Source organism: Chenopodium album, chromosome 21 (genome assembly GCF_948465745.1).
Source record: "Chenopodium album chromosome 21, dcCheAlbu1.1, whole genome shotgun sequence".
Lineage (NCBI taxonomy): Eukaryota > Viridiplantae > Streptophyta > Magnoliopsida > Caryophyllales > Amaranthaceae > Chenopodium > Chenopodium album.
Window position 1 is genome coordinate 12941149 of NC_137854.1, and position 11750 is coordinate 12952898.

The 11750-nt window shown below is 34.2% G+C and overlaps 3 protein-coding genes across 5 annotated transcripts; all 3 read right to left on the reverse strand.

Moving 5' to 3' along the window:
* Nucleotides 1–1459: 1459 nt before the first annotated feature.
* Nucleotides 1460–2892, reverse strand: LOC145602233 (Copper transport protein family). Its single transcript, XM_081658408.1, has 3 exons — nucleotides 2514–2892; nucleotides 2318–2399; nucleotides 1460–1922 (listed from the first exon to the last, which is right to left on the reverse strand). The coding sequence occupies exons 1-3, from the start codon at nucleotides 2655–2657 to the stop codon at nucleotides 1708–1710; spliced, it is 441 nt and encodes a 146-aa protein (XP_081514534.1). The 5' UTR covers nucleotides 2658–2892; the 3' UTR covers nucleotides 1460–1707.
* Nucleotides 2893–3127: 235 nt separating this feature from the next.
* LOC145602234 (uncharacterized) lies at nucleotides 3128–4234 on the reverse strand. The gene is made up of 3 exons (XM_081658409.1): nucleotides 3794–4234; nucleotides 3624–3705; nucleotides 3128–3510 (listed from the first exon to the last, which is right to left on the reverse strand). The coding sequence occupies exons 1-3, from the start codon at nucleotides 3917–3919 to the stop codon at nucleotides 3356–3358; spliced, it is 363 nt and encodes a 120-aa protein (XP_081514535.1). The 5' UTR covers nucleotides 3920–4234; the 3' UTR covers nucleotides 3128–3355.
* Nucleotides 4235–4729: 495 nt separating this feature from the next.
* On the reverse strand, nucleotides 4730–11181 carry LOC145603140 (uncharacterized). 3 transcript variants are annotated; one of them, XR_014104695.1, is made up of 8 exons: nucleotides 10768–10906; nucleotides 8783–8834; nucleotides 8443–8528; nucleotides 8205–8327; nucleotides 7292–8092; nucleotides 6864–7077; nucleotides 5983–6755; nucleotides 4730–5548 (listed from the first exon to the last, which is right to left on the reverse strand). XR_014104695.1 is itself a non-coding variant. In XM_081659272.1 (6 exons), exons 1-6 carry the CDS (start codon nucleotides 11030–11032, stop codon nucleotides 6184–6186), a joined length of 2061 nt encoding a protein of 686 aa, XP_081515398.1. In that variant the 5' UTR covers nucleotides 11033–11181; the 3' UTR covers nucleotides 5709–6183. The 3 variants fall into 3 exon arrangements, 1 of the variants encoding a protein (XP_081515398.1); XR_014104694.1 differs by lacking the exon at nucleotides 8783–8834 and having other exon boundaries at nucleotides 10768–11181; XM_081659272.1 differs by lacking the exons at nucleotides 4730–5548; nucleotides 8783–8834 and having other exon boundaries at nucleotides 5709–6755; nucleotides 10768–11181.
* Between the last annotated feature and the right edge of the window lie 569 nt (nucleotides 11182–11750).

An 11750-nucleotide genomic window follows, 5' to 3' on the forward strand; every position in this document is an offset into this window, starting at 1 on the left:
GAATTTTCCATATGGTTAGATTGAGGTAGCACTGAGTAACATTGGACGGAGAGTAAACACATAGGGCACATAACTAAGACTAAGAATGTAGTAGAGTAGTTGTACCAATGTTGTGGATATCAAAGACCATCAAAGTTGCAAAGTTTGGAATATATTGGTGTTGTTTGGATGGGTAAAAAAATGATTGGCTTAATAAGGTATGAGTGGGCAGCCTATCTATGAATTATAATAATAGAGATCGCTTAGTGTAATCTTGTGTGAGTTTTAACTGTGTGATGATCTTGGTGTTCAATATAAACTTCTCACCACCATCGTACAAAATTGTGAGGGCTTTAAAACGAAGAAAGGAATTAAACCATCAATTCATGTTAAAGGGGCAAGACTCTTCCAAACTAATCAAAGTAAGATAATATCCTGGATCCAAACTAAAACAAAAGGTTTTAATTGAATTCTTAGTGGATGTCAAGGCTTACACCCCTCCAAGTTATTCTATCTATGAAGAATTTCTCGTTTATAATAGAGGTCACAAAACACATCTTAAACTAGAACACACATGTATTGAATTCAACTTTAATTTAATTGCAAGTGCATTATGAAGCAGCATCCAAAAGAAAAGTTTCAATATTGGTTGTGCACGTTAAGGGACCAAAGAATCTTCCAAAAGGTAGTAGCGGTGTTAGGTAAAGTAGTAGAAGATAGATCAGATTTTCTTCTTGAGCCTAACATAAACTTGTTTTAATTGGATATTAACTTGAAGACATATGGGACCAATAATGAATAACAAAAATTTTCTTTATTAATTGCATGAGATTCCATAGCAAGAATTATAGTAGTGACATCAGGTTGAAAATAGTTCAACACCTTGTTAGAATCCCAACAATGTGCCTGAGGATGTATGAAGTAACTTATGATCCACCCTTATCATTGCTAAGTAATTTTTCTCTTAAATTTAAGTTTGGAAAGGAATTTTTTACAAGCATTGAATTTTTTTTTACAAGCATGTGGTGTAGGTTACAATTCTTCAAAAACTTGCTTCATGAGGAGAGTTTTATTCAAAGTAGATGGACATCTACAAACTTCCCAATCCGCGAAGAAGATGCATAGTATCCATATTAACCCAATGCAATTCTTTGTTATCTTTAGTCGCCCAGAATAAGCGTAAAAGTAAGGAATGACCAACTCAAAGCAAGAAATTAAAGTACAGTACAAGAGAAGCCATAACTACAAGGACAATTAATACGAAAACTAACATTTGCGGTTGAGAAAGCCTGGGAGAATTCCAGAATTTAGTCGATGTTAAACTATAAGTAATCTTTTCCTTTCCTAAAATGTCAGTGGGAGTACTCGAATGGTAGTCGAAGACCTTTACATGCTTCATACGAAAGATCAGTTAATTTTAATTCGTTTGGAGCAACTTGATTAGTGCTTATGAGTCGCTAAAATTGATTTAAGCCCTTTTTTTTTTTTTAGCAGTATCAAGCTGCATTCAATTAGTAGCTAGAATGTTTGGTATGTATATATTCACACTTACATAAAACAAACTTTACAACTTATCTATATTTCTAACATTCTAGGGACTATTAAGTTGGATTTTGTTACCCACCATCAAACCAATAATCTTTCAACCAACACTACTTCGACCTGTATCAACATCTTTGTACTTAAGGTAGGTCAAATACTGGTTTTATAAATAAAAATGAATATATATCATGCAACATGAGCATGAGAATGACCATTTCCCATAGGTGGTTGATTATCAAGGGGTTGTTCTTGGGGAATTCCTTCATCAAACTCTTGTACTTCCAAAATCTCCACCCTTCGATTCATCCTTTTCCTAATCTTTATGGCCACATCAGATGGCCTGAATCTCCCGCATACGCTTACTCTGTTGTATTGTCTTTCTATCACATGTGTTTCCAACTCTTCCAATACCCAAAACAAAAAATAAAATAAAATAATAAGGTAATTATAATTAAAAAAAAAAAAAATAGTGTTACAAGTTGATTATTTATGTGGATAATAATCTATTGAATTTAATTTGTTAACCAGGATTTTCCATATTTTTCTTTATGTATCAACAATCCAAAATTATGTTTACTACTAAGTATATGATTTTTGAACTAGAACTTTCTTTTCTACCATGATTTATTCATAAAAAAAATAAATAAAAGGTTTAGCTTATTTAGAATGACTATTAACCTATTATCCGTGATTTAAAACTCTTTATCCAAAAAGTTTACAATGTTGCATCGCAAAAGCCAACAAACCAATAATTGTGTAACTAAAACAATCCATTATGAACTCAATTCGACCTCACCTTTCATATTGAGAAGATTTCTTCTTAGTTTTTTGTAACACCCTTTGCAGTCAATTGAGATTCTCATTAGCATGCAACAATACTGCAACAACATAACCTCAGATAAAAAAAATTAACATAAGGGAGTAAAAAAAAAAAAAAAAAAAAAAATAATTAAAAAAAAAAATAAAGAAAATTCTTTAGAGGTTCAACTTGCCTTTGTTGACATAGACATTTCATGAGGGTTGGACCAAATAACAGGAGCAACTTGCCCTGTAACTTTTGTTTTATTATTAGGATTTGAGCAGGAGAAATTTAAGAATTTACTGAAGAAATTCTGTTTAACTTTTTGGGGTTTCATTTTGGAATCTGATTCTGCTTCTAGTTGATAGAGATTATTAACATGGAATTATGTGCTGCATATATATATGGTGTAGGAATTTTGTCATATCATAGTGTATTGATAAGTAATTAGAATATCCTCCTAGATGGGCTAAGGTTTTCTTAATAAGTATTCCTTTATGTTTCTTGGTCCATAAACTTGGCCTCCTGTACAAAACCTAAAACAAAATTTTGAGTTTGGTTATTCTCAAGAATCTGGCTTGCCTAACCTAATCATTCTCGAGACTGCATGTAGCGCGTTATAATGGCATCTACCTTGAGGCTAGCGCCTGTGTTTCATGTTACAATAGCACAGATGATGTGGTGTGTTTACTGCAGAGGTTTTTTAAAAATCTGAAAATTTGTTTTCGGCGAAAGTTTCAGACACAACCTTAGCTAAGAGACTCGAAAATTGCAAAGAGAAGTGGTATCCAGCATAAAAATAACAAATGAAATGAAGAATTGACATCTTAAATTGATCAATTTTTTAACACTGAAGTTACAAACCTTCACACACTACACCCAAAAGGGAGAAAATGAGAGATGCTTATACAAATAAGTTCTGAAAGATGAGAAAATGAAGAGTTTTCACTATACAGGTACCCTGCTCTATTCCAATCTGTTTACTTACATTACTACTGTATGGCGGCGCTTCATGGATGATTCAGACAAGAAAATCTAAGTCCTCGACGATCCAAATATTCGCTTAATCAAAGCAACCTTGCCAAAGGTAATCTTTTGACGGGCAATAATTTGTTTCTTTGAGCCTTTGATGTACTTACATGTGATAGCCACTTTCTTTTCTGACAAATTCACCACCACAGATTCTGTTTCTGAATTAAGAAAAACAACGAACATGCATACATTTACCCTGTACTGTCAAGAACTACTACGACAACAAAAAGTCTACAACAACATTGAATTCAGACTAAAAGAAAGAACTCACCATCAAAACGAGAGATCATGTCGAGAATCCTCTTCTGACAGTCTGAGCACCTCACGTCTGCTGATATAACAACCTCCTGCACCTGTTAACAAAATGAAAGCTGATATAACCGTCATTTTGACAGCTGAATGCATTATAGAAAAATTAGTACAGGAGTTTCGAAGACTAACATCCGGCATGGTTAGGGACTCCATAAATCCGAGGCTAGTTTGAGGGAAAAGAGCAGCAGACTGATCACTACTGAAGACCTCTATTGCCTCAGTTGCAGATTCATAATCAACATCAGATGCCTTCATTCTTTCTATTACAAGATAACAAAAGTTACCTAACAAACACTATGCCTGCTGGCCCTCCACAGTTTTTATAATACGCGTAATTAAGATCCAAAATTCATACTTACGTTAACAAATCTCAATCCCAGAAGCTGATAAAAAAACTGAAAAGGAACTAGTAGCAGACTATCCTACATTGAAAGAGGAATTCCATCTTTTTTTTTTCTACCTAAAAATCAGAAATAGTACATAATTTTGATGAAGCAGAAAAGTCAGTATCTAATATGATTAGACAGACGAAAGTAATGGGAGCGTAGGAAGGTGTACTTTTTATATAATACGGAGCATACATTATTTTACAATATGCTTGAGTTATGTGCATAGTTGATAAATAGATGCTTTGAAAAAGAGTGGTAAAATGACCCCACAAAAATATGAGTATAATTGGTGGTTTGGTAATTTTCTTATGAAGGCCAACGTCTTGATTTTAGTCTTCGTCATTACTTGTTTTACAACGGAAATAAATGCTCAACAGCTGCAATTTGGGGTATTAAGCTGATTTTAGATGATCTTACAAGGCGTTTGACAACAGTGATAGGGATATGGATAATGAGGATAAGGAGGTAGAATTAAGTTAAAACATTGGTTCCAAAATAACAAAGTGATTGTCATATGCCCGATGCCCAAAGTGTATGTTGTAATTTACTTATTACGCATTTACGCCCATACATTTTGCTCAATCAGAAGTGTACTTAATAGGTTTAAGACAATCTTTTAGGAACGAAAAATAGTTATTACGATTATAATACCACCACTAAAACAGAATGATTAATAGAAGAATGAAGATTTTTTTTTATATTAGACTCATAATTATTTTCATATAAACAAGGATACAAATCTTTGATCATGAAGGATGGGGTTGGGACCCAAAAGTCCACTATTATAAAGAGTAAAGCAAAAGCTAGAGCATCATAAATTATGCTTTAATTGAGGTAATAAAAGCAATTATCTTGCATGAACACTTTCTTTTCAGCACTGTTCTTTACCTCTGCCCTATAAATCACCACCTGATTACTGTCATCTTTGGTTCTATCAGACCCCAATATCTTTCGCCCGAGAGCTACCAGTCCATGACTGTTAACATCATTAGAATTGTAGAATCTTTGCTCGAAACCCACATAGATGAGACAGGAAAGACTGAGATTTCAAGTGAAGTTGTATAATCTGCAATATCCAGGTACTTATATATTGGATTGGCTAGACATGGCAGCTCGAGTTTCTTAATGGACCTGAATGACAAGCTTGCTCGCATTCAGACACATGAGATCATTCTCAAAGGAGATAATCATCCCGTTAAGGCAAGTCCTACAGCATGGTACAAACCTATCAAGATCCATGAAGGCAACTCTTTAACCACCTGCTCTTCAAAGAGCTGTTCAATTACGGGGTCTCTCTTGGAAGCAAGCAAGCTAAGCCCACTCATCGTTCTCAATATAGTATGATGATATGAAAGCCATTTATGCTTACGCCCAACGTAATCTTCCAAAATAAGAGATGTCAAGTTAGACAAATCTTACCAATATTGCTCAATAACTGGCCCACAGAAATAGTGTCAGATCTGCATCCTCCCTTTGCTGCACAGGCATAAAACACCTAGGAGCACGAGGATAGGAACCATTAGAACTGTAATTACTCCAAAACATTCAATAGTGTGAGCATGATGAGTCAATCATCCAATAGCTATAACAAGCAACATAATTTTAATAATACAACAACAAATTCATGTCCATGAAACACACAAATACACCATCAGTCAGTCAGATCACTAAAATGCCATTTATCTTCATTTCAGTGAGGACAATAAAAACGATACAAGCTGTGAGATCTTTATTACTCAACGGTAATATACAAAACTAACAGAATCCTAGGCAAAGTAAAAAGTTAGGCCTTCAGAGGTTAAAGACTGCATAATCAAGCAAAATAAAGAGGTTAGAAAACCTATCATCCTAACCTAAATAAATACTCCTACTTGTTACTCTAAATCTCACTCAAAACTACTTCCCAACAGTTTCAAAATCAATTCGCACCTGTGGGTCCTTGTTAAATATGAGTCGATACACGTCTTTGCTCTATCACCGCGCCTTTGTCTAGGATGACAATCCTATTTCCCAGCCACTTTGTAGTAAGGAGAACGGAGATGGTGATCTTCACATAGATAAATGCAAAAGAAAATACTGCCATGACCTAAATGCCTGGTTAAAGACAGATTCACAAGCATAGAAAGTAAACTATCTAGACATAACAAGACTGGTTAAAGATGGCACTACAGATGGGCTGAAAATAGCATCAGTTATGTACTTGCAGTTGTCACGGTCAACTTTAACAGACTTGCGATGCTCTTTTTCAGCTTTCAAGGTGGAAGGTACACGGAACACCTCATGATTGTCACGCCTTCTTTCAGGGTTAAACCCATAGCTCCTACGAGGATGCAGCTTCTGAACAAGTCCACTGCGCTTTCTCTTACATGATGACTCCCACTTCAAGTGTGAAAGGTAATCATCTTTCAAAAGATCAGTCACAACTGTACTGTTTTCCTTCTTGTACATTGTACTTATACGGAAAGTATTAGAACAATCTTGAGACCCACGCTCATCTTTACCCATATCACACTCAGGATGTTTGGAAACACAAGCTTGCAAATGCTTTTCGCTGTCATGCTTCACACATCTTCCCACTTTCAGGTCAGAATTTATGGACATTGCAATATCTGCCCTTGCACTAAATTCTTTCCAAGCACCCTTAACCCACTCTTGGGAATGTCTTAAATCACTTCGAGAGAAGACAGCTTCTCGCTTTTCACCTAATATGAGAGTTATCCATAGTTAGTTTAAAATTTAGATATAGATAGCAAGGAAAATATGCTATACAGAGAAACCGAATTCCAAGATATCACAAGAATCCTTCTTACCTGGAAAATAAACTAAGAGTTTCTCATTAGCTTCTTTCCTGATAACAATACCCTCCCACCAGCCATCATGCCACCAAGCATCAACAATGGTGCCAACGTTGATGGCCCACGTGACTTTACCATCACTTTTCGGAGAAGGCCTTATAGTTGTCCTACCTTCAAGTCGAAGGCCCATTGCATCGCTAACAGCAATTCTGGATGCTAATACCCATTCCTGAAAATATAATAAAATCCTTAATAAAATGAAAACATATAATATATACTTGTATATAACAAAGAAAAAAAAACTTAGACGCAAATAGGTTGTTGTGATGAACTATATGAAGGGAACAATTACGATTACACAAGCTGACAGGAATAATATATACTCCCTATTTAATTTCTCATTGTTATCCCAGGCAAATATTGTTTTAGATGCTGAATATTACCTCAAGACAATTAGCTTCATCCTCTGCATCCTTGATGTCATGATAACGCAGCTTTACTTTGTTCTTATGCTTCTTAATGATGGTTGCTCTAAACCAACAACCAAATATCCCACTATCCTGCGACAAAATTTCAACCACTGAACCCACAGCTGTATGTTGAGTTACAACTTCAACATTCTCTTTTCTAAATACAGTGAAGCCAGAACCCTGTGATATGCCGGCACTGGTATGACCTGTTGCGGGAACAGTGTCCAAAGAACCTCTTCCAGTAGCACATTGCATGTCCTCTTTGAACTCTCTTGATAAACGCAATCTCTTTCTTGGTTTACTCCCATTGAAAGCACTGATATCTTCCTTTTTCCAGGAATCCTCAGGCAGACAAGTATTCTCAATAACCCTTGCTGAAGGAAGGGAAGCTATGTATCTGACAGCATCCTGCTCCCAGTAACCTTTCACTTGAGTTATGTCCAAAGGCTTGAGATCATCACTGTCATATTGCTGACAGCACATATATGGTCGAAGCAGGGCATGCTGGGCTTCGGACACAAACTTGGCATAGTGCCGGGGACTTAGAACCATGGCAAATCCGTCAATGCATTCAACACTCAGATCTTGAAGGCAAAGAGAAAAAAAAATCTCTCTGTCGTTAAAATTGGGAGGCAAATCAATACCAACCTCATCAATTTTATGAAACCACCGTACCACAACCATCTTGTTTCCTTTTACATCTTCATACATATCATCCAAGTAGGCTACAAGCCTTTTGTTTTCCTCGGCCAATACACGGACAAACTGATTAACCTATAAAATAGATTATAGAATATTGTTAAACTTTGCAGAATTGCACAAATATTTCAGAGGAATACAATTAATAATGTGAAATATCCAAGCAGATAATATAACTAAGTCTCACCATGACTTTAACTCCATTACGACGGAAAGCTTTATAGTGCTTCCTCTTTTTTTTGCATGTCCATTGGGAGCCTAACCATTGAAACTCTTTGGTATGATGACCTAGCTTCTTTAGTTGGATGGCCTTGACAATAAAAAATATATAAATTATAAAAAATCATAAACCATAGTAAACAAATATCAAAACATTAAAACCACTTTCGACATCACAAGTAGCTAAAAGTCTCAAGATTAGGTACCTTAATTGTTTCTATATCTAATACATCAGGTTCACTTCCTTCAGTAGACGCACCACTTAACTGGGGAGAGACAGGAGTCGGTGAATCTGTGTTCAATCAACAGATAAACAACAATTAGCATTGATATCAATAACACATCATTCACGATATTTGGAAGAGAAGAGAAAACATCACGCCACACCAAACAAAGCTACACTATCCTAACAAGTGATTACTGAAACACAGCATTCATCTGAGAACTAAATACCAAAAACAAGAGGCTATAGTTAGCAGCAAAATACACAAATGCAGTTTTGATGTACGAGGAGAGGCAGCAGAAAAAGAACATTTAGATCATAACCTATAAATGATGAGGGCATGAGGATGCCAATGCTCTCAACCAGCTCTTAATCCTGCAGCCCAGATCATAATAAGCTATTATTAAGCACAAGGCAACGGCTTACATAATAAGGAAGCACTTTTTAAAGAACAACTTAAAACAGCAACACAAAAGAAAACAAATGGTGAACAAATTTAAAATATCACATAAAATCATCCATATAACCGTAATAACTTAACTGCAAAACCAGATCACAAGCAAAAAGAACTTGAACCTTCTAAAAAATAGCTCTAAACTTCAAAACAAATATTAACAGAATTTCCAATTCAATCAACTCGATAAGCAATCACCCAACTCAAAGGAATAGAAACAACAGGATTTTAAATCAATAGTCAATACGCTCTAAGCCAATCAAAAGAATAGAACCAACAAGAATCCACATTGATCAAGCCCAGAGAAGTAAACCAGTTCAAAAGAATAGAATCAATAAGTTTACGTTGCAAATAACTTGAGCAGTGCAATTATTCAATAGAATAAACCAAAAGGAATCATCAAAACTTAACTCAAGAAGCAATCAACAAACTCATAAAAATAAAAACCTAAGATTAATCTATCAAACTTTTAAAAAAAAACCTAAAAAACATACTAATCACATAACCAACCATAGATTTCTACAAGAAAAAAAAAAGAGGGGAGGGGGCAAAGACAACAAAATATACAACCACTTAAACAATGAAAAAAATATTACAAAAAATAATAGCAAATCAATAGAAATAATTAGCACATATAACTCAATTCCAATAAACGCTCCTAACAAACGTTGTAACTATAAGATCTGATACTTCATCCCCAAATCTATCTATTCCTTAAAAAAAATTCGGAATTCTTCTACTAAAAACAAATGTTTATTCTCTGAGGAAATTGTTATACTTTTGCATTAATTTGTTGAAAATAAAAAGGGAAATCTTAGAGATAAGATAGGAGGCAAAGAATTAAGGATTCAATTCTTCGGCATAAAAAAATTCAACACGGAAATCCCTTGATTCAGCTCACCTCGCTAGTCCAAAATCAAGGCTAAAGATTCAATTTTTTCATCAAGAACACTATTCACGCCCACATATTTCAAACTTTTAATAGAATTTTATATCCCAAATATAAAAATTTAGAAAAAAATTCAACAGAAGAATAAAGTGTCAGATCTATAACGTTTTTTTTAGAGAAAAAAAAAAGGCTCAAATATTCAATCTTTATCCCGGCTAAAATTTGTTGAAAAAACGAAATTTATGATTTTCAAAATTTGATGAAGAACGCAAAATATAGCTAGGAAAAATCACACAAATTTAAAATTTTGCAACTTTAACCGTAAAATCCTACAATTCCATTTATTTGACAAATTTGGAGAAAAACCTCCATATCTCTCAAAGAAAGGGTGAAAAACAGAATATCAGATCTGAAATTGACCTAGAATAATTGAAGCTCAAAAGTCATCCTAAACCACCTCCCAACTCCCAGAAAAAACAAAAATGACATTAATAATAACAATCAATCAAAAACAAAATCTTTCCAATAAACATCCTAATCCTCATAACGGCTGAATTTAATTTATGAAAAAATTCATGATTTTCAACTTTTAATTAAAAAGCCAAGAAGGAAGAAAAATTAGCTGAAAATGCAAAATTTTGCAACTTTAAAAAACAATCAATAAACAAATTAACAAATCCAAAAAACAAGGTTGAAAGAAAATAAAGCTCCATAAATTCAACCATTCTAAATTCCCATTACTCTCTACAAATTTGGGGAAAAAAAAAAACTCAAATCTCCCAAAAATCAGACTAAAAACCACAATATCAGATCTAAAATTAACCTCGAACAAATCAAACCACCTCCCAAACCCAGAAAAAACCAATCAAAAACACCAAAAACAACACCTTCAATCAACCCCAAAACCGAACCCCAGAAAAATTCATTAAAAACCCAAAAACAACAAAATCAAAATAAAAAATTACCTGGAGTAAACGAATTCAACCAATCAACAACCTCTTTCTTCGATTTAGGCTTAACAAAAGAAGAATAATCCAGCAAAAATCGATAAGTCATATGCCTCAAACTCTTCTCTTTAGCAATAACAGCAAGATCAGAACCTCCATCTTTTCTCTTCAATACATAATGAATCTCTCTCCTTCCTTTCTCTCTACACACATACACCTCTTCCCACCCCACATACACCACCTCCTTCGTCACCATCTTCGCCGTCACCGGCAATTTCTCCATTTTCACCAAAAATTAAATTAAATTAAAATTAATTTTTTATTTTAATTGAAGAAGAAGAAGAATCCAGAAGCTCTTCTCGCTTTATCTTTTACTTTAATTTTTAATTTTCTTTTTTTTTTTTGGGTGTGAAGAAAAAAGGGGGAGAGTGGGAAGAGAGTAATATGAATTATATATGTAGGAGAGAGAAAGAGGGGAAAATTGAAATTAGGGTTTTTTTTCAAATCAACGGTTGAGATTGATTTGGTTAGAGACGGTTGAGATTGAGTTTGTCCTACTCGATGACACGTAAGAAACTCTGTAGGAAATTGCGGGTTAACTTTGAATTTTTGTAAAAGAAATTACGGTTTTATCCTTGGATATTTTTTTTTATTTAAATATGGGAAATTTTATAATGATATTCTATCTTATCTGCAATTGGAAGGAAATTATTGTGTGTATCAGAATTTAATTTGTGAGATTTGATATATTTTTATTTTTGGAAAGAAATAAAATTGGATTTAAGGATGGGTATTATTGGAATAAAGTCAAGGTCTCCAAAGTTGACTAAAATTAGTGGTAAGTTGGCGCGGAGTTTTTGGTTTAAAGGTTTGGTTAAAATTTTAAATGTTAGTTACCTCCTACTTGCTTAGATATTTTATGGCCAACTTGGACGTGTGTTTAACTTTCGAGGAAGTTACAATATGTACTGAAGTGATGAATTATTGAAACTTGAAAGTTG

What these genes read in the sequence shown, in the direction of transcription:
- LOC145602233 (XM_081658408.1), bottom strand. Translation starts at nt 2,657, where the DNA reads ATGAAACCCCAAAAAGTTAAACAGAATTTCTTCAGTAAATTCTTAAAT. An exon ending in AAATGTCTATGTCAACAAAG is followed by an intron (nt 2,400 to 2,513) that starts GCAAGTTGAACC and finishes ATGTTGTTGCAG; the next exon opens with TATTGTTGCATGCTAATGAG. An exon ending in AAATCTTCTCAATATGAAAG is followed by an intron (nt 1,923 to 2,317) that starts GTGAGGTCGAAT and finishes GGGTATTGGAAG; the next exon opens with AGTTGGAAACACATGTGATA.
- LOC145602234 (XM_081658409.1), bottom strand. Translation starts at nt 3,919, where the DNA reads ATGAAGGCATCTGATGTTGATTATGAATCTGCAACTGAGGCAATAGAG. An exon ending in AGTCCCTAACCATGCCGGAT is followed by an intron (nt 3,706 to 3,793) that starts GTTAGTCTTCGA and finishes TTTTGTTAACAG; the next exon opens with GTGCAGGAGGTTGTTATATC. An exon ending in CATGATCTCTCGTTTTGATG is followed by an intron (nt 3,511 to 3,623) that starts GTGAGTTCTTTC and finishes TTCTTAATTCAG; the next exon opens with AAACAGAATCTGTGGTGGTG.
- LOC145603140 (XM_081659272.1), bottom strand. Translation starts at nt 11,032, where the DNA reads ATGGAGAAATTGCCGGTGACGGCGAAGATGGTGACGAAGGAGGTGGTG. An exon ending in GTAATGGAGTTAAAGTCATG is followed by an intron (nt 8,093 to 8,204) that starts GTGAGACTTAGT and finishes TCTATTTTATAG; the next exon opens with GTTAATCAGTTTGTCCGTGT. An exon ending in ATGAAGCTAATTGTCTTGAG is followed by an intron (nt 7,078 to 7,291) that starts GTAATATTCAGC and finishes TTATATTTTCAG; the next exon opens with GAATGGGTATTAGCATCCAG.